The 22,762-nt window shown below is 37.2% G+C and overlaps 1 protein-coding gene across 1 annotated transcript; it reads left to right on the plus strand.

Annotated features, from left to right (window-relative positions):
- The first annotated feature begins 12,878 nt into the window (after window positions 1-12,878).
- LOC106078717 (transcription factor HES-1-B-like) lies at window positions 12,879-15,419 on the plus strand. Its single transcript, XM_013239712.2, has 3 exons — window positions 12,879-13,125; window positions 13,455-13,550; window positions 13,704-15,419. Exons 1-3 carry the CDS (start codon window positions 13,066-13,068, stop codon window positions 14,826-14,828), a joined length of 1,281 nt encoding a protein of 426 aa, XP_013095166.2. The 5' UTR covers window positions 12,879-13,065; the 3' UTR covers window positions 14,829-15,419.
- Window positions 15,420-22,762: the final 7,343 nt, after the last annotated feature.

Here is a 22,762-nt window from a genome sequence, read left to right on the forward strand (position 1 = left end):
GGTAGTCCAGGAATGAAGTAAAAGTTGACTCTTGATAGTCCAGGAATGAAGTAAAAGTTGACTCTAGGTAGTCCAGGAATGAAGTAAAAGTTGACTCTGGATAGTCTAGGAATGAACTAAAAGTTGACTCTAGGTAGTCCAGGAATGAAGTCAAAGTTGACTCTAGGTAGTCCAGGAAAGAAGTAAAAGTTGACTCTTGATAGTCTAGGAATGAAGTAAAAGTTGACTCTTGATAGTCTAGGAATGAAGTAAAAGTTGACTCTAGGTAGTCCAGGAATGAAGTAAAAGTTGACTCTAGGTAGTCCAGGAATGAAGTAAAAGTTGACTCTAGGTAGTCCAGGAATGAAGTAAAAGTTGACTCTTGATAGTCTAGGAATGAAGTAAAAGTTGACTCTTGATAGTCTAGGAATGAAGTAAAAGTTGACTCTTGATAGTCTAGGAATGAAGTAAAAGTTGACTCTTGATAGTCTAGGAATGAAGTAAAAGTTGACTCTTGATAGTCTAGGAATGAAGTAAAAGTTGACTCTTGATAGTCTAGGAATGAAGTAAAAGTTGACTCTTGATAGTCTAGGAATGAAGTAAAAGTTGACTCTAGGTAGTCCAGGAATGAAGTAAAAGTTGACTCTAGGTAGTCCAGGAATGAAGTAAAAGTTGACTCTAGGTAGTCCAGGAATGAAGTAAAAGTTGACTCTAGGTAGTCCAGGAATGAAGTAAAAGTTGACTCTAGGTAGTCTGACGGTTACTGGACGGAGGGGGGGGGGGTCGGATTAAATAAAACATCGGATTATAAAAGGTTAGCTCTGTCTCTGTGACATTTTACGTTTCGAGAGACGATCTTTTCCCTTTGCAACTTACTGTGTGACGAAAGATGCCAACTCTAGATGCACAGCTGCTGTCACAGGTTAGGCATTGATTGGTTCTCATTATGATCTGCTGCTTTAAAACAGTAGCGAAAGTAAAAACGTCTTATACGCAAATGGGCAACCAACTAGCGATAACAAAGCAAAGTTGATACCAAGATCAGGCAACCATATAGAAATAGGCTTAGTAATATAATCTATGATCTATGCGTAGGACGTATTCATCTTCATTTTTGAAGTAACGTCTGTATCATATAAGATAAGATAAGATGATGCAAGCAAGATATTATTGAAGTATTTAGTTAGCAACAGGTATCTTTTAGTTTAGCATACATGACCATGGCCCTGCTTATTTTATCTATTCATCTCGCAACGTTCCTCTTTTCATTTTGTAACGTTTTTCTTCAGGCTCCTCATATTGCACCAGCATTTCTCAAGATCACTTTATTTCTTTTTCAATGTTACTGCGTTTTGTCTCTTAATGAATGAAGGCGCGATCTTAAAAATCAAACGTAAACAAAGCACGGTGATCAACATCAGTCGTGAAGATCTTCCATAGAATGAACTTATTGACTTCAATTTTGAAGCCTTAAAAATCAATCATGATTATTTATTATTAATTTTTAAAGTGCAACTTGGCATGTCAACATGTTTATTTCTCTTGTCCTTCTAGTGGATGGTTGTGTGGTATGCACTCCGCATTGTTGTCACAGCGGTCCCGGGCTCAAACCGCGTCCGCCACCATCCCCAGGTCTGGATTTACCTTTAGGCAACATAAGCTATAGCTAAGAGCCCCACTTTCTTGGGGGGCCCTCTGAAAAGGATTCAGGTATATTTTAAATTATTTAAAAAAAAAAAGTGCCTGATGTAAACAACATGGGCGAAACCAGTGTGTGTAGGGGGATTTACTAGTGGCCTCATATCTCAAACAGCTTAGGGCCTCGTCTAAATCCGGTCATGGTCATCCCTGCTTTTACTGAGATTTAGACTATGCATAATATAGGCAGCATTCGGCAGCAAGCACTAAGAACCTTTTTTATTAAATGAGAGAATGTGGTGAATTAAACATGCCAAAAAAAAAGGGACAGTTCTGCCCAGGGCCCGAACCGTGGAGCTTTGGTATAGGACATAATAATCTTCATTTCAGAAACAAGCAAAATTTTTAAAAAGGCTTAGGAGAAGAAGAACACGTTTATAACCATATGTATCAATAATGTGAGATTTATTTCCTTATTTTAATATCAAACAAAATTAATTACCACTATTTAATTAACTAATCGGTTATTTTTAGCGGCCCCCGAAAGGGGAAAAGACGCTATTAGTTTTGTGTGGAATGTCTGTCCGTCCGTCCGTCCTTCCCGTTTTGATCTCGTAACTAGAAAAGATAGTGAAAATCCGACATCATAGTATTTTAGACCATTCACCACACAAAATCTGTCAACCTTCTTTCTCCATTCTTCTCTGTCATTTTTTTTTCATATAGAATTTCATTCTGATGTTCTTTCTGAAAATATTTAAACCTGCATTTTTACCTGCCTGGGAGGACCACTTCGGGGGCCGATTTTGAGTTTGTGTTTCCACACAAACTGTCTTTTTTTTCATTGATTCGTATTTTTTCGGGAACATTGAATAACTGTGCAAAGTTTCAATATGATCCGAGAATGAGAAGTGAGAGAAATAACATGTTCAAACTTAGTACCAGACAGAGTTGATAACTTTGTTTAAAACGTCCGAAACTAACTCTTGTTGCCATTAGTTGTGTGTGAACACGCCATTAGTCGCCACTATCAGAATGTTAACAAAATTATTTTCTTAATGTTACTAATAACTTTAATAAAAAAAATCTTTTTTTTTTAAAAGCGATTTTTAGATGATAAATGTGACTGCCATCTACAGCAGGCAATGCGACATTTAGAGACATTCCTCATCAGACAGCTAGGGCAGTTAGAGGTCAGTGAGGTCACCATAGATGACATTAATTTTCCCCTCTCTGGATACTCGCATGGTTATAAACTGGTCAATGGTGGGGTCATCGCGTGGACATACGACTAAAAATGGGTGCTTCGGGGGAGGGGGCATCAAGACTGATTGCCCTTTCAGCCTTATAGTCCCCTTCTCCACTGCAGTCTACGCTCCTTTTTTCTAACTTGGACAACTACAGGCGTCATGTACTGTCCACTGCATTTATACTATTGTCCATTGTACTTTTTGGAAGCGTGGCCTCAAGTCGCTGGTCAAACGCATATACAATTACCACTGACCAGTCTGACCTGAAGTGGTCCCTCCCCAGCCCCGTCCTTTTACCACCAACCACCGAGTGACCGTAAGTTTAGCCTGCTGTATTTGCCTATTGTTTAAAAGCGCCTTCTAAACTTGAGACAGGGGACACAACTTGAACAGTACCCCCCAAAGAAAAGAATCCCGTTAAGTATTTCTTTGTCTTTTGATCTCTTTTTTGCTTCAGGGAGCCGCAAGTGTCCAGTGAGAGAAGGACAAGGGGCAAATGGTCAAGCTATTCAAAACTGGTCATCAATTGTCATACGCTAATCCCTGTTTCTTTCATACGTACAGCTAGCTGACCAATAGGTTGTGAATATAAAAAAAAACTGACCCAGGTGGACAGCGTCCACTCTCCAAACATAAAAGATTTGTCATGATTTCGGTGAAAATTTGTTTCTTTCTTCTGTACAGATAGAATAGTAAAAACATAGATAGGACTAAAAAGCAATATAACAATATGATTAATATCTAGTGCAGCACACACAAGAGTGTCTGAAATAAAATATCTTAAAGGGAAACAACTTCAGTGTTTTTCCCTGTTATGTGCGATTTGTAAAAAAAATGAATTGTGTCCCTTAGTCAACTTTAACTAAAAAAACAAACTAGTTAATTTGTGTGCTTTCTTTTGATAATTTACTATTTTTATGACCAGAGTTTTTAAGTAAGTTTTGGCCTTGGGCGTGATCACTTAATCGCCTTTAAAGGCTAATGACTTGTATACATGTACTAAATGGTAATTGTTTTAACTTTTTTTCTTATTTTAATAGTATACCACAGACAAAGTCTACATTATTTACAATAAATAATATACAAATGATTGAGTTCATACAATTCAGAGATGCCCAAAGTACGGCCCGCGGGCCAGCCGCGACGTGAGTCCATCCGGCCCGCCGAAATGTGGGCACATAGAGTAGAAAATCCCCCCTTTTTCCAAAACAATTTTTAAAATGTATCTTTACTTACGTTAGGGGCTTGGGGCCCTCAATTTTTCTCCTGATGATAAGTTCCATGATATTTAACATTTGCGCGTTTATGAAATAGGTATCTGAGTGTAGAATGTACGTTTTCTACCAGGAGAAGTGACACGGTTCTTTACTTTTTTTGTGGAACATAATAATAAGCCAACATATTTGTTTTATATAGTGTGTCTATTTTAAAAAACAACAACATATAAACGACATCATGAAACAAATATGACGGCATTCTTGGTTTAAGCCGCGAATAAAAGATAGTTAAACTAAGCCTAGACATTGGAGGATTGATGGGAATATTTACCAAATAGAGACAGGAAAATGACTCGGATGTAAAGCTAGCTACAATGTTGCTCGTATTCTAGGCACAGAAATGAAGCCCAATCTTGCTGATATTTTAAGTAGAGAAATGAAGCCATTTTCTGACGCGGGAAAAAAAAAGATACATTTCAAATATCCCATTAATTAATGAAGCACAGGATCTACGGGTTTCAGGTTAATATCGTTTTTGTAGGCCTACTTTTTTTTCATGTGGCCCGCGACACGAGTGTCGGAAATAAAAATGGCCCGCAGGTTGAATTAGGTTGGGCATCACTGATATAATCAATTGTATTTGCAGACCATGAACTTAATTAGTCTTAACTTTTACAAAGCCTACGATCCACTTCTGTACTGGTGACTTCCGGATATCATACTTGTCATACAAATTACAGACGTTCCTTTAAAAAAGAGGAATGAAGTCAGGGGCTTAGCTAGGGTGGAGGAGGGGTTTATTCATTAAGAGAGTTATAACAATATATATATATTTTTTTTAATTTCACTTATATACTTTACCAATTGGAGTTTAGACATATACTTATTACATTATCATGTCATGATGTGGAATGTCAAAATGCAGGGGCCCCTAGCAAGGTCAAGCCTCCTGAGCCCCCAAATCACTAGCTACGCCACTGATTGTAGCGATTCAGTAGACTGGCGCGTAAAAGTAGCAGAAGATAATTACGTCATACGCGTAGCCATGAAGTAATTTTGTTGTGCTAGTTAATAGGAGACTTGAACACTGCAGACGTATTATATCCTGGCTGATTCACGCAACCCATTCCTTGCTCTACAGGCACTATGTAAGAAGGAGAACTTGTAAGAATTTGTCCTAGCATATGGAATCAGAATATAAGAGGTGTGCCTTTCTTTTTTTGCGTGCGTATGTTTTAGTTTCTTCTGTGTTTTTAGTTTGATTCTTTGTTTAAATATATTTTTTTTATTTGTAAGTTATGGTTCTGGTTTGGTGTATTATTATTAAAAGCTCTCCTTTCAGACCTTGCTCACCTGTTTCTTTGACCAATGGTTAACGAGCAGGGTGTCATGTGGCCAGCACAACGGCCAGCCGCCTTTACTTTGACAAACTAAAGTCAGGTACCCATTAGAAGTTGGGTGGACACAGGAACGCCCTAAACATCGCAAAATTCAAAATCCCAGTCTTCACCGAGATTCGAACCCAGGACCCTAGGTTCGGTAGTCAAACCACTCAGCCAACGCGCCCCAGTATTATGTTGTATGTATTATTTGGAAGTTCGATGTTGATGGAGTGACATATGTAACATAACCAAAAGTCACCAAGACTTTTCTGCATAACTTATGTACTTATACACATTGGAAGCTTTTGTTTTTCGTTTTAATCATATTGATTTAGCTATACGAAATATAGATCTAGCTACATAGTATTCGATGTAGCCTCATGTATTATAAATGTAGCAGCATGTAATGTGGATCTAGTTAAAGACTCTATCTTTCTAAGTCTAACTACGCATAACATAGATATTATTACGCTATATCTTTCTAAGTCTAACTACGCATAACATAGATATTATTACGCTAAAACATATATCTAATTAACAATCTAGATACATATAAGGTAAAAATCTAGCTATAATTATGGTCAGGGCCAGCTTTAAGTATGTAGAGGGCCCCGGGCAGAATTTTTTTGTGAAGGGTCCTACATTTTTTCGAAAACTATAATAAAAAATTCACTTTTTTAACACTTATTAATAATCATACTGATATCTGTTAGCTAGCCAGATTTTAGAAGAAAGAAATAGAATACTTCTAAATTGTATCTAATTTTCCTACTTAAAAAAAGCTACTATTATTTAATATGCAATTTTAGTTTTTAAAAAAATTGTATGTTTTTGAGATTGTGGAGAGTAACATTATGGGTGACCCATTGCCGTCGACCCGTATTGTATTTATATATTACGAGCACGCTTCAAATGGAGACGTCTTAACCACGACAAAGTTGCCATTCCTAAAATGGTTTCTTCTGCCCTCTTAAGACAATGCATGCCTCATGCGCACTGATGAAGTTTAAGTTTCTTCTTGAGTCCGGTCAGAATGTGATGTGACTAAACAAGCCGATTCTAGAGCAACTGCGTATCAAGAGCTCAATCTTCCAATACGAATCACCAAGACTGAAAATCAGACACAGGATGTCACAGAATTACCAGTGGTAAGTATAGGAAATCACGTCGTTACGGTGGTGCAGGAATTTTCCTACCTGTGATCAACTATTGCCAGCAGCCTAAATTTAGACTTTGAAGACAAAATAAAAAAGAATTATTATGCAAAATTTCAACTTGATCCGAGAATGAGAAAAAAACGTGTCAAAAACCTAATAAGGAGACTAAATCCATATATATCCACATCTCTCATTGAGTAGCATTTATTTCCCTTATTTCGAGATCAAACCAAATATTAATTACCAAAACAATTAATTAACTAGTTGTTTACTTTTTTTTTATTGATTCTCTTCGGGTTCAATGAATAATTGTGCAAAGTTTTAACTAGGAGAAAAAACATTTTCCAACTCTTTACCTTACAGAGTGAGTTGATATAAATTTTATAAAAAAAAAAAAAAAAAAAGATTGGAAAGTGAAAGGCTCCCGAAGCAATGGTTGTCAGTCGTAAGTTTTAAAGTAGTGGTGGTAAAAAAAAAAACAAGTTCATAAACTGTCTAAATTTTGAGACTTTTAAGTGGAGGCCCAGGAGCTGTTGCCCCGCCTTAAATCCTGCCCTGATTCTAGTATACAAATCTTAGCTATATTTAATATTGATCTAACTATATGTTATAGCAATGGAACTACATCTACATGCAATATAGTTTTTGAATATTGTCAATATTCAACGTGAGAATAGATACAAATAAAAAACACTAAAATAAAGTTAAGGCAACATTGAGTTAATCTTGAGATTTATATATAACATTACCAGTTGGTACTCCCCCGCACTGACTTATCACTACAATCTTCTCGTCTGTATCACCAGGCATCAATAGTCGGGGTCTACGTGGGGGGGGGGGGGCGGGGGTAGGCTAAGTGGGAGTCGCAACTTTAAAATGTTTTTTTTTGTTTTGTTTTGTTTTGTATTGGCGATAGAAAAGGAGTAGGCGAGGGCGTCAAGACGGCGATTGATATGAAAATTAGGGCTGACGTCATGTATATGTCCTACTTTGAGAGATGTTCCTTTCCCACACTCTGGCTTAATTTTTTATTTATTTTTTTTATGTACCGTATAGACTGAGGTTATTGAATCCCGCGACTAAAAGCGGAAATTGTTGTCGCTATACACACAGAATTAGATTGTTTAAAAAAATATTTTTAGAACAACGTGATATATGTTTCCTGATCTGGGAAAATTTCTTTTTTTTTTTTTATTTAATGGGAGATAATTACTTTATATACCTGCCGATAAGCTATATAGACAATTATAGTTCTCTCCCCTGATTATAGCTATATCTCTAGGCTAAGTTACCTCTCCTGATTTTTCTCGTTCGCCCCCCACCCCACTTCTTTCTTTCCCTGTTTAATAAAAAAAAAAAGTGTGTGTGACATTGACATGATCTTGTTTTGTAATAGAATCTAGTTCTAGTCTATATGTTTAAGGAGATCATACCTTGTTTGCCCTAACCACTCCCCTCCTGTTACGTCCCCCCTTTTTAAAAAAAAATATTTATATCTCTTGCTTCTTTTCACTACTTCCCCCCTTTTTTTAAAACATAAACCTAGCTTCTTTTTAACAGCTTTAAAAAACAGACTTGGTGACTAAGAGAAGAGAGGGGGGAGGTTTTTTTTTTTTTTTTTTTAGTAGATGGTCTGGAAGAACGATGCGGTAAAGAGAGAGAGAGAGAGAGAGATGGGGGGGGGGGGCGCAGTGAAAGAATCTCGTCTCGTGTCGCGTGCCCGTCCACAACAATGCCATCCGACCCGAGGGGCGTGCGATGGTATGTGCCTGCCGGTTTTTTTTTGTTTTTTTTTTTAATTTTTTTTCTTTTCAGAGGAAGAACATTTTCCCACACTCCGTCGCGCTTTGTGGTTGAACGAAGAAGGGAGAAAAAAAAAACGTGCACATCGCAGGGCGGGGCGGGCTTCCAAATTGTGTATGCTTGTCACTTTGCATGCGTGCGTGTTTGTGTGACTGTGTGTGTGCGTGTGTCAAGCTGGTTGAGTGGAGATGTTTTCGTCGATAAATGGGAGCCAGTGTATGAACGTGTGAGTGCGGGGTGACCAAAAGGGGGGAGGGGGAGGGGAGAGTCGGGAAGTGAAAAGAGATGATCGTGGCTGGTACGGTGCGGTCTGTTGAATAACTAACAGGTGGTTAGGGGAACACAAAATGTCCCCCTAAGGTGATGGGAATTGACCCTAAAGATGGACCGAACTGGGAGCGAACGACTGTGGGAAAGACGGTAGCTTTTCTTTTTTTTTTTTCTTTTTTAAATTCTCTTTAAAAAGATAATAGCCCCTTTTGAAGCCTCTTCCATGCGCATGAGAATTCGTCTGAAAGAAAGGAAAGGCTCAAGAGGCTATAATGTTTTGACGTGAAATGTAAAGATGGCCGCAGTTTCAATGATCTGGTCTAAATACAAACGTTTGTATACCTTTTTATTTGTGGTTTTACAGTAATCATACATCAACGATTTCACCCCCCCCCCCGATTTTTTGAAAATAGAAAGTAATTAGCTGGTACTCGTGCTTCATTACGTCCTCCATTAAACGTTTCCTCCACAAATACTTTTGCCCCCCCCCCCCCTTTCTATCCACTCTCCGGCTATACTTCGGCTTCCATGTGTAGATGTGGATCTAGAGCTTAGGATACCTTATCTTATAAATTTCAGACGTTACTTCAAAAGAGAAGATAATTACGTCCTGCGCGTGTCCGTGTGCTAGTCTAGTCGTGCTAGTAAATTGGAGACGTCAACTCTGCTAAGTCGTTTGATTTCTTGGCTGATTCAGGCAACCCATTCCATGCTCTAATGGCACTAGGGAAGATTGGGCTATACCCCTTAATGCAAGTACTAAGTTTTTTTGTTGTTGTTTTTTTTTTTTGGGGGGGGGGGCGCATCATGGTAGATCTAGTAGCGAAATAAATACATAAATGAGACTTTTAGAAAATCAAATTACCTTAAAAAAATAACTGCAATCTTTGTGGATAGAATGATACCCCTGAATTGATTTGTTTAAAGTAAAGTAAACTAAATAAAACAACAAAGTGCCTCGCTACATTATACCGTACTAGCTATATTTTTTTGTACCCGGCTTTGCTCGGGGTTTTTTGTTTTTTGTTATTGTATTATATTATAATAGACATCTATGCAGTTTTATTGTCTAAAATGTATGTCAAGAAGCCTCATTGACCTAAATCTAGTTAAGTCTCTTGTTGTGGGTCAATTTTACATGTCCTAATATCACCGCTAGTATCCAAGGAACGCTTATGCGACGTTTCATCAAGATTGGTCAAACGGTTTTGATTACTATGACATAAATACATACACCTTACATTCTATTTTATACATTAGATCGTAAGTAGTGCCAGCTGATAACATATAGCATGGCGCGTTTAAAGACTTCATCAAAACATATACCAAAGAAAGGGAATCTGTTAAGTTGCCAAGTACAAAATATTCGTTCCATACTTAAAAATAACTCACACACACGTGCCGGTACTGATATTTTTTTTTTATCTAGGTAGACCTATGTGTCATTAAAAAGAATAGTGTATTCATAATCTCAAAGTTTAATTATTAAATCCTTCTACACATGACATCAAGTTGTCTTCTTCAGCAATCGAAAGACTCTGTCTATTTTGTCTTTGTTTTAAACAACAACAACAAAAAAGTTGGTTAGTTTTTAAAATAGACAATCTTCTGAAGGGATGGGGGGGGGGGGGGAGAAAACAAATACGATTTTCTTCATCACGTCACAGAGCTGGGTGCTCGGGTTTATTTCACCTAATACAAGTGACATCGTTTAGATTACAGGTAGGCCTAACGGTAGATTTGGTTAGACCCACCCCCCTCCAACACTGAATAAATACCCTTTATAGAACGCTTGTAATCTCGTAACCTAGACCAGTTTTAAGAGAGAAATACAAAGACGTCGTGGACTGTTACTGGTATATTCATAGAACACAAACACGGGACAGTGGAAGTGAAGAAGAAAAGAAAAATATATAAATAAAACGGGGGGTGGGAGGAGGCTGCATGTCGATGTAGATGTTATGATCACGTCAACAGATGGTGTCGCAAACCATGACCCGAAATTTCCCAGGCTCTGAGTGAGGCCAGTCCCATTATAAACGTTAAAGTGCTCAAATGAAGCAGAAAACATGTGAAATTGGCCAGAGTATGGCAGCTGAAAAGTGTCATATTTTATATTCTTTTTTTTTTCGAAACATAGTAACATTAATTTTAAATAAATGCACTGAAAAAATTATTGCTTAAAATCAAACTACCCCCCACCACATTTTTTTCCTTTTTTTTAATTTTTGAAGTCTGTACCGAAAATTTGATTATGAGGTTAATTAACGATAAGTCCCGAAAACTAAAAATTTAAAACCACAAAACACAATGTTATGTGATAGCCTATATATTTAAAAATAGCCATAAAACCATGTTTCTACATTAATTTTTTTTTGGTCACTTCAAATTTAAAAGTACTAAGTAATACTATGTAATTGCCACACATTTAAGCTATCGACTTAAATAACATTTTTTTTCTCACAGTCAAGTTAAAAAAAAAAATTCATTATATCATCACACCTCCCTAACTCCCCCCCCCCCCCAACCCCAACTTTCTTACAATGTGCAAATCTACAAAGCTAACTTTTGGTGATACTAACACAATTGGGTTTCCGTATCGTTTATTTTGTCAACCATCGGAATGCCTTATCGGCGGTCTCTGTTTACACAACAATCAGAACATTACAGTGGGGGTCGAGGAGGCGTGGTTTTCCCACAGAACGCCGACCGACACTTAATCCTCTAGCAGCTCCCATACAATACAGATTTACAGTGGTTAGGCAGCTTTCACCCTAAGCGGGATCTGTCCTCGCCATACGTATCCAATATACAGTGTAATTATTTTTTTCCCCTAGTATAAAAATAGATAAATAAAAGTGATCATTGCAATCATTTAAAAAAGCATATATACAATTCTCTATTACTTCCAAAATGATCTACAAAAAAAAACTAATTATTTATGTCATATGCTATAATAAAATGACCCATTTGAATGGAATTAAGATATAGGCCTACGTAAAAAATTTATCGACAACACAAAATAAAACGTAGGCATACAATTATTTGGATTCAAAGTCGATTAATGATTTTTTTTCTTAGTTAAATAAAACATGAAACCAGTACTTAAAGCATTCATAACGAAGATTTCAACTTAACATAGGAAATACATGCATTCTAATAAAAAAAATTGCTTAGAAAGGATAGAGAAAAAGAATAGCTTTTAATACCACGGCGTTACACTGATGTGTTTTTTTTTTTATATATATATTCTTATTTCTTTACCTTCTTTTTTTTGTGTTTTTGTTTAATGTCTACAACCCGATAATTCCAGAACGTTATTCGGCTCTTTTTACCAGTGCAGTCACTTTTATTCTATGAGTTCCGGACGTTAATTTAAAACTAAAGATAATTTGGTCCTATCCGAACCTCGGGCATGGCGGTAATGGAAAGAGTTCGAACTTGAAATCATCGTGACTACAGTCCGAAGCACATACATCGCTACCAGGCCTGGTTGACAATGCCGGGTGGTTAATGTCTTAATGACTACAAAATGAAAACCCTTTTTTTTTAAGCCCACTTTCTCAATTACAAGTTAACATGTTTATCATTATTAATATTCTTAATAGCTAATCGTAAGACATACTTTTATTTGAAGGAACGCCTTACAGGCTTAAATATAACAACACTCTAACAGGTAGGCCTATATGTGTAGCTCTATAGATACAATGAACAAAAACAAGTGTCAATGACTTAATTCAACAAGTGCTTAGTTTATTGATTTTTCGCGTTGGCATTCCCGCACAAGAAACAGGCCACCTAACTTAATTGTGAATTTAATCGGCACGTGCGAGTTTTTTCTTCCCCCTTCCCTTTTTTTTTTCTTTTTCTCTCTTTAGTTTTTAAATATATTTTTTTTCTCCCTCTATTTAACTCGCCCGAGCCGAAGCCTCAAGAGGTTGACATGAGAATATCCGGCCACCGCACGAGAACATCTGGCGCTCAGCCAATCGTATTTGACTTGTCGCATGCCGCGCACGATCCCGTGCCACGATTGGCCAGGACACAAATAGACCTACCGTGGGAACGAAAGAAGTTTCTACTTCACACCGATCTTCTAGCCACGGTGACGGTATGTGTCAGACAGGCATAAAGAGCACCCCCTTCCACACCTCCCCCTTCACCCCCATTCTCTCTTTTTTTCCCCTCTCGTGTGACTAAGGCCAGGTCTCAGAGAAACGTGCGGTCGGGCCCGTACATATAAACCCCTCGAAGGTCCATCGGAATTTGTCATTTGCTATCAGCGCTCTAGAAGCAACACTTGTGTTAGGAAGGAGAGATAAAAAAAATTGTTTACATCTAACTTGTGTGATTTATTCCGTTATTGGATATGACTATGGCGACTTCAACAATGCCTTCTCCAACTCGAACGGGTGTATCCGCCAGAAAGGTAAATTGAAGTTAATATTGCTTTTTAGGTTATAAACAATTAATATTTATCCTCGTTTTATTGTCTAGTTTAGATGCATCATCTTTTACTGTCTACATAAGAAAAAAAAATTGTGACATCCAAAAATGTCTCATTTAATGATTTATTAGTCATTAAAAACTGGACTATAGCCTATTTCAAGTATTTGTTATATAAAAATATTGGCGTGTATCTTTTATCAAATCAATTTATACTTAAAAACCATATTGAATTGCAATATTGTTGTTGTTTTTAAATCACTTTTTGTTTCGTTTTGTCTGTCATTATAAACTTATTGTTTTTTTCTTCAGACAAACAAACCTTTGATGGAAAAGCGCAGACGTGCTAGAATCAATGACAGTTTGTCACAGCTTAAGTCCCTTGTTATCCAAAGCAGCAAAAAAGATGTAAGTATTAAGAAATTACAGTGTACTTGAACTTAGCCATTTTATTCCCTGCTCAAAATATTGTTTCGTTTTTAATTTTCTACCTCTATAAAAGAGTTACTTGAGTTAATATATTTCTTTCTTTATTTAACAATTTTGTTCCTTGTTTTTCAGAGTTCTCAGTTCAACAAGCTGGAAAAGGCTGATATCCTGGAGTTGACTGTCAAGTACCTTCGCAACCTCCAGAGCCAGCAGCAAGAGCAAATCACTTCCAACAGCGAGCAGTCGTTGGGTGGCAAGTACCAGGCTGGTTTCATGGAGTGTGCCAATGAGGTCATCAGGTACCTCAGCCAGTCTCAGGGCTTCAGCGATGACACCAAAGCAAGGGTTGTCAAACATCTGGCTAGCTGTATTCAGTTAGCCTCTAAGGCTTCCTTTGCCAAGCCTGTCTCACAGAACATTTCACAGGGCAATGCACCTGCTGTTTTGACCACTTCACAGCCTGCCAGCAGTGGTCAGCTCTCAAATGGACAAATTGTTCAGATTGTGAATACCCAGTACCAGCTGAAACCCCAAGGACTTAGCCAATATCCAGCCAATGCTCCAGTTCATCAGATTTCTTCCTCTTGTTTGCCATCACTGCAAGTGTCAAAGCCTTCCTCTGCCGAACCAACTCCATACATTCACATCACTCAGCCACTTCATATTCAGATCCCCCCAGTACTCTCTCCAGTGCTTGTCCAGCCCAAGGTAGTGAGTAAAGCCCCTCAGCAGCCAATCAGTGTTAAGCAAGAGAGAGTCATGGCAGTGTCCACCCCATCCCCTGTCCATGAAAGATCACAATCACCCGCCCCTCTTCCACTCACCAAACATCTATACTACCAACAAGAAGATGAGTACTTAAGGTCAAGGACATACTCCATGACATCCTCTTCATCGTCAGAATCTGAGATGACATCGCCTCTAAATCTCTCACAATCTCCTCAGTTCTATGACTCACGCAGGGACTCGAGCTATGCCCACAGCAAGTACCCCAGTCCGCAGCCAGATTACCACCAAACTGGCCCAGTGTCATACTCCAGCGACAAGCTCTCTCCTTTCCAATACAAGTCTGACAGTGGCATGTACCCAGGACATTACACATCTGTGATTGTAGATGGGCGCAAAGGCCTGATCGACACTGCCACTCTCAAATACATGAACATGGTTATGGAGGATGACCGCCACTGCTTTCGCCAAGAAGGGTCCACATCACCAGCTTCCTCTGTCGGAGATGAACGCCTCTGGAGGCCTTGGTGAACAAATCTGATAAACTATTTAACATTGTTTTTGCCAAGCATTAAAAACTTTTACATTAAGAAAAATTCAATTATGAGGGCTAAATCTTAAAGATGAATATTGTTGATGTTATCAAACTTCTAAGACTACATTACTGTCACTATGTAAATCAAATGTCTATACTGTCCATATATTTTTGTTGGCATGTAATGGCTTGGTTTATGTATACATTTATAGTTTCCAAATCTTTCAAAAGTTGACTACCGTACTTAACATTCCAAGACATATTTACTTGAACAGAGATGATTGAATGCATTACTTCATATAATGTTGTTATAAAAGTCTATTTCAACCATACATTCTGGGATGATTTGTAAGTCCTCAATGTTAACTCTTGTTGTATATTCTCCTATAGCATATTGTGATATTTTATATTTCTCATAACAGTTTATTTCCTATTCATAATGTGAATGAGTTGGGGACCAAAGTGAAACACTTTTTGTTGTTGTATGGTGTACTTGGCATGAGAATGATTTTGTTTTATGTTGCTTTATTGGTACCACATTATGATTTCAATACAAGAAATTTGTTGATATGCAAACTTAAAACAAATGTTTTTGTTCTATTTTGTTGTGTTCTTGTGCATGTGAACTAGACACTGGAACCTTCTAAGCTGAACAAGCAAAATTCTAAAACAAAACAAAAAAAAAATTACCAAATATGTCTTGCATAATGAACAATTACACTATTGCCAGACAAATGGGCTTAATCATTTTTAACCCAAAATCATTGCACACAATACACATGTAATTTATCTAGAAGAAAAAGCAAAGCATAATTCAAGAAAAACCTGGCCGATGAACATAATTGGAAGCAAAAGCTGTAATTTTATATCCAAGCAGTGCCATTAAAAGTGACTAGCTATTTTACTTCCAGGGTTCAGTTCTCTGGTAGCTGAATTCATGACGAAAAGAAATAATGAATTCTGCATACATTTCAAACCGGGGTACAGGGAGTACTTAAAATATACACTGTAATACAATAAATCTTTGACTAAATATATTTTCTGAAGTTATAAAAATGGAGCATACACTCAATTAAAATGTGTAGTCCATTGATCAGTAAATGCCCTCCATCAGACGCAATGGGCCGTAAAATGTAACTGGGATCATTAAATAGCTTTGCTGTAGAGAGTTAAACTGGTCTCTGTTAGGGTTGAGTGAGTTCAGCAGACGCCAAGCAGTCAAGTGAAGAAGACCTCCCAAATTTGACATGGCATCTTTCAATGTATATTAAATAGGTCGTGCCATTTACGACCTTGGATTGACCACCCTCAACTTTGGCACGTTGTCATTAATATTTTAGTGTCTGGTCGATCTGCCGTACCAACAATAAAAATAGTATTATCCGGAGACTTAATCTCTGCAGGATGAACTCTGACCCCACCCTCCCAACTCCGTTTCCATCATCTCTGCTGTCCTCGGGTCCTCCCATCACACATGTCACGTGATATCATCGGGCCCTTGTTTGCTACCCATTCTTTGTCAAAGCCAGATACACCAATTTGGGCGCATTCGTTTTTTTCTCTCTATAGAATGGACCTGAAGATTTTGGGGAAAATAAAAAAAAAAAAAAAAACCGCGAAATACAGAGTGGATTGAGAGAGAAGTGAAACTGAAGGGAGTCAAGGGGACTGGTTTACAAAGAAAAAAAAACGTAATAAAAATGGGGAGTTGTGTTGTTTTTTTTTAATTATAAAAGATGTCAATGTCAAGAGAGGTGCTTACAACAATGAGACTATTAATGAATACAGAGATGAAGATAGCCACTGTTACTCAAAGCAGTCAAATAAAAGACTGAGTTGTCGTTTAAGTTATGTAATGATAATAATAATCTTGTCGTTCTGGTCTAAGGTGATTACAATCTTATTTCCCGTGTAGCACATTATCTAGAGATTCTGTGGCATTTTACGTCTCGAGAGACGATCTTTTCCCTTTATTTCTGTTGATGTATTTGGTTGATCAATATTATAGACTAGTTGAGTGTAGATGTTATCCTCGAGTTTTTTACTAACACATACAACAGAACAATTAATAGACAGATTGAATAAATCCAGATGATAACTTTAACAACAATTTAGTAAAGAATAAGGGCTCAGTCTACGTCGTCTCTATCTCTTAAACCTATATCACAAGTCGGTCTTCCTTCGTCCGTTGATTCTCTCTTTTCGTTCTAACTTTTTAAATGATCTGTCACGTCACTACGGAAATACCCGATTAAACCCCAACTTCTACGCGTCTCTCTAATGTGTCATTACAATACACAGGTTGGGCACATGTAATCACCAGGCGCCGTAGCATTTTTACCCACTTTTACGGTATACGGATGTATGCAAATGCGACACGAAGCTCTTTAAAATTAACACTAGCAGCTGGGAAAAAGTGGCACTGAATCTAGAGATATGTATAGGATTATTCTACAAGTAAGAGAGATAAAGCAATGTATAGAAGAGAGAGATAAAGCAATGTAAAGAAGAGAGATAAAACAAATATAGGAGAGAGAGATGAAGCAATGTATAGAAGAGAGATAAAACAAATATAGGAGAGAGAGAGAGAGATAAAGCAATGTATAGAAGACAGAGATAAAGCAATGTATAGAAGAGAGAGAAATAAAGCAATGTATAGAAGAGAGAGAAAGAGAGAGAGATAAAGCAATGCATAGAAGAGAGAGATAAAGCAATGTATAGAAGAGAGAGAAAGAGAGAGAGATAAAGCAATGTATAGAAGAGAGAGATAAAGCAATGTAAAGAAGAGAGATAAAACAAATATAGGAGAGAGAGAGAGATAAAGCAATGTATAAAAGACAGAGATAAAGCAATGTATAGAAGAGAGAGAGATAAAGCAATGTATAGAAGAGAGAGAAAGAGAGAGAGAGATAAAGCAATGTATAGACGAGAGAGAAAGAGAGAGAGATAAAGAAATGTATAGAAGAGAGAGAAAGATAAAGCAATGTATAGAAGAGAGTATAAAGTGAGAGACAGAGATGCCGGAAGTAAATCGAAAGAGGGCTAACACTAGTTAACAGAGAGGAGAGAAAGATAAAAGATACCAAATAGAGAGATAGACATAGAAAAAAATTGCTATAATGATTGCTAGTCTTTAAAAAGTCCTTGTGCTGGCCATTTTGTTATGTCTACTTGAAGGGAAAAAAACAACAACAAATTATTAGGGAAACCAATGTGGTCTACTTTGGTTTTCTTCAGTATTATAAAATAAGATTATTTTATTGGTGCCAACAAATTGGAAATTTAGTTTGACTTCAAACTGGGCGAGGTGGCCAAATGGTAAATCGCTCGGCTTTGGACGAGAGGGCTCTCCAGTTCGAATCCCGGTGAAACCTGAGATTTGATTTTGAGATTCTTAGCACGCCCCTGAGTACACCCAACTCTAGTAAAGGCGTTTGGTCTTCGCGCTGGCCACGTGACACCCTTGTTAACCGCCATAAAAAAAAACAACAGATGACCTTAACATAATCTGCCCCCTAAGTTCACAGTTTCTGAAAGAGGGTACTTTACTTGACTACAAACAATATAAATTATAAACATTGTTGTCCTAAATTTTAATCCAGTCTCTCGGTATCAGTCGACGCCCTTTAAGACTAAGCACCCCCCCCCCATTTAATGTTGCGCTTTAAAGGAATGGTTTCATATGTCAAAAGTTAAAATGAAAGGGTCGGATGTGACCCGCAGAACGTATCTTGCGCAAGCTCCATAAACAATTTTTTTTTATGTCCAGACATTGAGAGCACGTTATGTCATGACTGCTGACGTCATCGGGAAAACAAAAAACAGCGGAGCATGTTGGAGAGCATGGTGCATGAGGCAATGTTTATAGGGAACAGAGAGGTGGCCATGTGCGCTGGTCGGTGAGTTACTATCTTAAGGTCTTGTTGGCACAAGGTCACATGAGCTGGCAGAAAATGTCACAAGATCACGTTATAAACATCAGGGCACAGACAAGCTCTTATATATATATATATAGGTAGATAGATAGATAGATATAGATATATGCGAGTAGGAAAAACCTATTTTATTACACATTTTGCATGGTATAATATCTAATATAAACCAATACAAAGCTGCCATAACCAAAAAGTAGGAAATGAGGAAAAAACTGACATTGTTCATTTAAAAGTCTATTTTGAGGCAATTGTTTGTCTTTTTCGATTGTTTGTAGCTGAAGAAGGTCTCGTATTGTCCAGTGGGGGGGGGGGTGTTCATTTATGTATGTCCATTATATACAGCTGTTCACTTGTCCACATTAAGAGCAGTATATCGATTTATTAGATTACATTAGTTTTGAATTTTATGTACACCCTTGCTGGTCATTATAAATATATATATATATATATATATATATATATATATATATAAGGACGGGCCTGCCACTGAAAGAGCTTCTAACTAAGGCAAAAGACAGAGAGGAATGGAGAAAGACGTGTATGACGTATGTGTGTGTGTGTGTATGTGTGTGTCTACATACATCAATAATCTCATTTTCATTTGACTTTTCCTTAAATATAGAGGTATATCTAGATTTAATTACCCAGCAAACGAACATGTTTTGAGACTCTGTTTGTTAACAGATCAAGTCGAAGATTCTAGAACATTCAGCATTGCCTCTCTTGTGTTAGTGCATGATCACTCTTGGCTTACAAAATAAGAAATTATAATGCCTCCCGTTGAAGATTGAAGAATGCAGTGGACAATGGTCATATGGGAAAACGGACCCTATTGGGGAGTGGGGCGAGGAAGTGGACGCCCTGGTGAGATGGGAAGGGCGAGGCTCTTAAAAGACAAGTGCCAGCAACTCTTTCAAGGAGGGAAAAAAAAAGTTGTGAGGAAGACAATGGAAAAAAAAAAAAAGGAGTTGGGGGATGAAACCTGTCGGAGCCTGGACATCCCCATTCCCTGATCCCCCCCAATTCGTCTGCTACCCCCCTCCCCCTCCCGTCTATTTTCACAGGGCTTGAACTGAAACAACAGAAAAGTTCCACGCGAAGACTTTTTCCCACAGTCTGCCACGTTCAAGTCACGCGCGGTAAGGTCAGAGGTCTGGGAACACGCTGAAGCAGATGACCTCTTGGATTTGTGAGAAATATCGGGCCAACAGGGCGCTCCCTTTCACCCAGTGGTATTTTGACATTGTCTACATCCGCGCCACGAAACACAGGAGAGAATGAAAAACAAAAAAGCATAGGCGCTTCTCAGCCCCCTTACCCACCGCCTCTCCTTTCCAGTGTCCATTATTTCCAACATGCCACAGAGAGGAACACTGAAGTAGCCATTTGAAAAGGAGGGGGGGGGTCAATTCTTCTCATGCCATATTAATAAGGTCGTGACACCAGGCTCATATTTCGACCTGTGTTTGGCTATGAGCGTGCGTGCGTGCGTTTTGAATTACTATCTTTGGTGTTTACTATATGGTTGGTAATAGATCAAATACAAGCAATTACTCCTCTCTCCGTTTTTGACCTCCTGACCTAGAAAAGAAGAAGTTTCAAAATTACTTAATTGTCAGAAGTGACCGTGCAAGGTAAGTTATTGCATAATTTGCTTGGAAAATTTGGAGAGGAACCCACTGAAATCCAAAATCCACAAAAACCAGCTAAAACAGAACTTATTTTATTCAAAAATCACTAAACCTTAAAAAGAAATACCAATTAGAAAATATAACTAGTGACTCAAAAAAAATGGCACAGCGTAAAGAGCACTTCTATATCAACAAGAGACCGTACCGAAAAACGTAACAAACAAAGAATCCGACTCACAGACTTATACGGTATATATATATATATTATACCTAGACTGAAAAACGGAGACAATATCCTTTTCCGATGGTTATGTAGGTAACTCTTTTTCAAAAGGTTAAAGAATTCGCCCAGAATCTTGGGAAATCGCTCTTGTCTGTCTTAGAAAAGTAATGATCTTTAGTTTTCAAAGTCTAGAAATAATGCAATCTCATTTTAAGGATTTTAAATAGAATCACAGAACTATATATTCACGCAGATTCTATGATTTAAATCCATTTCTTTTTAGTGTCCATTGACAAAATGTTACGACAATACTAGATGGAAATATTTCAAGCCTGTTGATTTTAATCATCTAAAGATTTTAGATTGTACATTTGAATAAATTTATGATCTAGATCTTTAGAGATTTAGATTCTGGATATAAAAACTGAAAAATAATAATTTTTAGAAGAGTAAGCTCTTATCTATTATGATCAGTTACTCGGACTATACCGATTATTAGAATTACTGGTATATGTTACAAAGGTTAGGTTTGAAAGAAAACAAAACAACTTTACTTCTTATAACTACTTGACAAAACAACACCTTGTTTCAGCTTTTTGAAGTTTTTCACGACATTTCTATGCAGTGTTAAGAGATCCATGTTCAGTCTAGGTACAATACATATATAGGTCTGTGATCCGACCGCAATCAAACAGAGCTCAAAGAATCAGTGAACTCTTTTTCTAACACCCGAAGACGTTATCTGCTCAAGATAAAGATATTCTAGTCATCTAGCCGAATTTAAAATATTTTTTAAAATATACTTTTGAACAATGATAATGTTTAATCTAGAGTTTTCCCAGTGTGACCAACGAGCTAGTAATTCTTTTTTTCAAACAATATACACCAACTGTGAAATTTCTAGGAAAATCGTTAGAGCCGTTTTCGAGAACCGTGTCCAGGTTTCATTTGTTTCCATGAATGTGTGACCTGAATAGAAGATAGTAAAAAAAAAAAGGCTTAAGGTGGCTTTTAAATAAAAAAAGTAAATGGTAAGTCGACATTTTAGCGAGCCTTGGAGCAACAATAATTTGTAGTCGCTTCAGATGTCAGTATGACGCGAATGTCGTCGGTTCGATCCGCACATTAGCATTTTTTTTTCAATGACAAAATACGAATGTTTACTACATTATTTTAACATGAAGTACAAATTGATTTAAAAGACAAAAAATTTAAAAATCCATAAAAAAAAAAAAACAAAGCTTATCTATGGGAAAGAACTGCACACTTACAACTATATCTTTCAATAATGTAGAAGTTATTTCCCCCTTTCTATATCAATAACAAAATATTTAATTAATAAAAATAATAATTACCAATAATTAATTGTCTAACTTGTTTTTTTAAATTGATTCATGTCTCGTCTAGGTCAATAAATAATTTTGCAAAGTTTCAACTTGATCCGAGAATGGGTGTGGGAGAAACAATGTGAACAAACTTTTTACCAGACGGACAGACAGATAGATAGAGTGAGTTTATATAAGCTTTGTAAAAATAACTTGTTTACTGGTGAGAAATATTTGATCATTTTTGTTTGTATTAATAGAGTGGTGAACATTAAAAATGACTGTCTCTTTCTATACGTGTTTAAACTCTAGTCTAGACCAGGGGTGGGCAAATTACGGACCGCGGGCCACATGCGGCCCGCTGAAGTGTTTTATGCGGCCCGCGAATACCTACAGAAATCATGTGTACCCACAGTATATACATATAAAAATGCTAATCTATTAAAAATAATTCTAAATTTCCCTACAAATTATCCAAACTCTCTCATTATATAAAGTCAAAGACACAATCTCAGGCCAGTATTTCTTCAATGCTTTGAAGAACTGTGTTGAATGTTGGGTATGATTGGAACAAGATGGCAAGTGTAACAACTGATGGAGCTCAATCTTTGACTGAGAAAAACTTTTTTTTTAAAGAATATCCCAACCATAAACTCTAAACAGAAAAGTTTGCACAAAGCTGCATGAATTCTCATCATATTATGCGAAAGATTAAATGTTAATAAAAACATCAGACTTACGGTCATAACCACAGGCAGTATAGAAAAGTACTTGTAGATATATAAACTAAATATTCTGATACATCCGCTGGCTTAG

The sequence above is a fragment of the Biomphalaria glabrata genome, chromosome 13 (genome assembly GCF_947242115.1).
Source record: "Biomphalaria glabrata chromosome 13, xgBioGlab47.1, whole genome shotgun sequence".
Classification (NCBI taxonomy): Eukaryota; Metazoa; Mollusca; class Gastropoda; family Planorbidae; genus Biomphalaria; species Biomphalaria glabrata.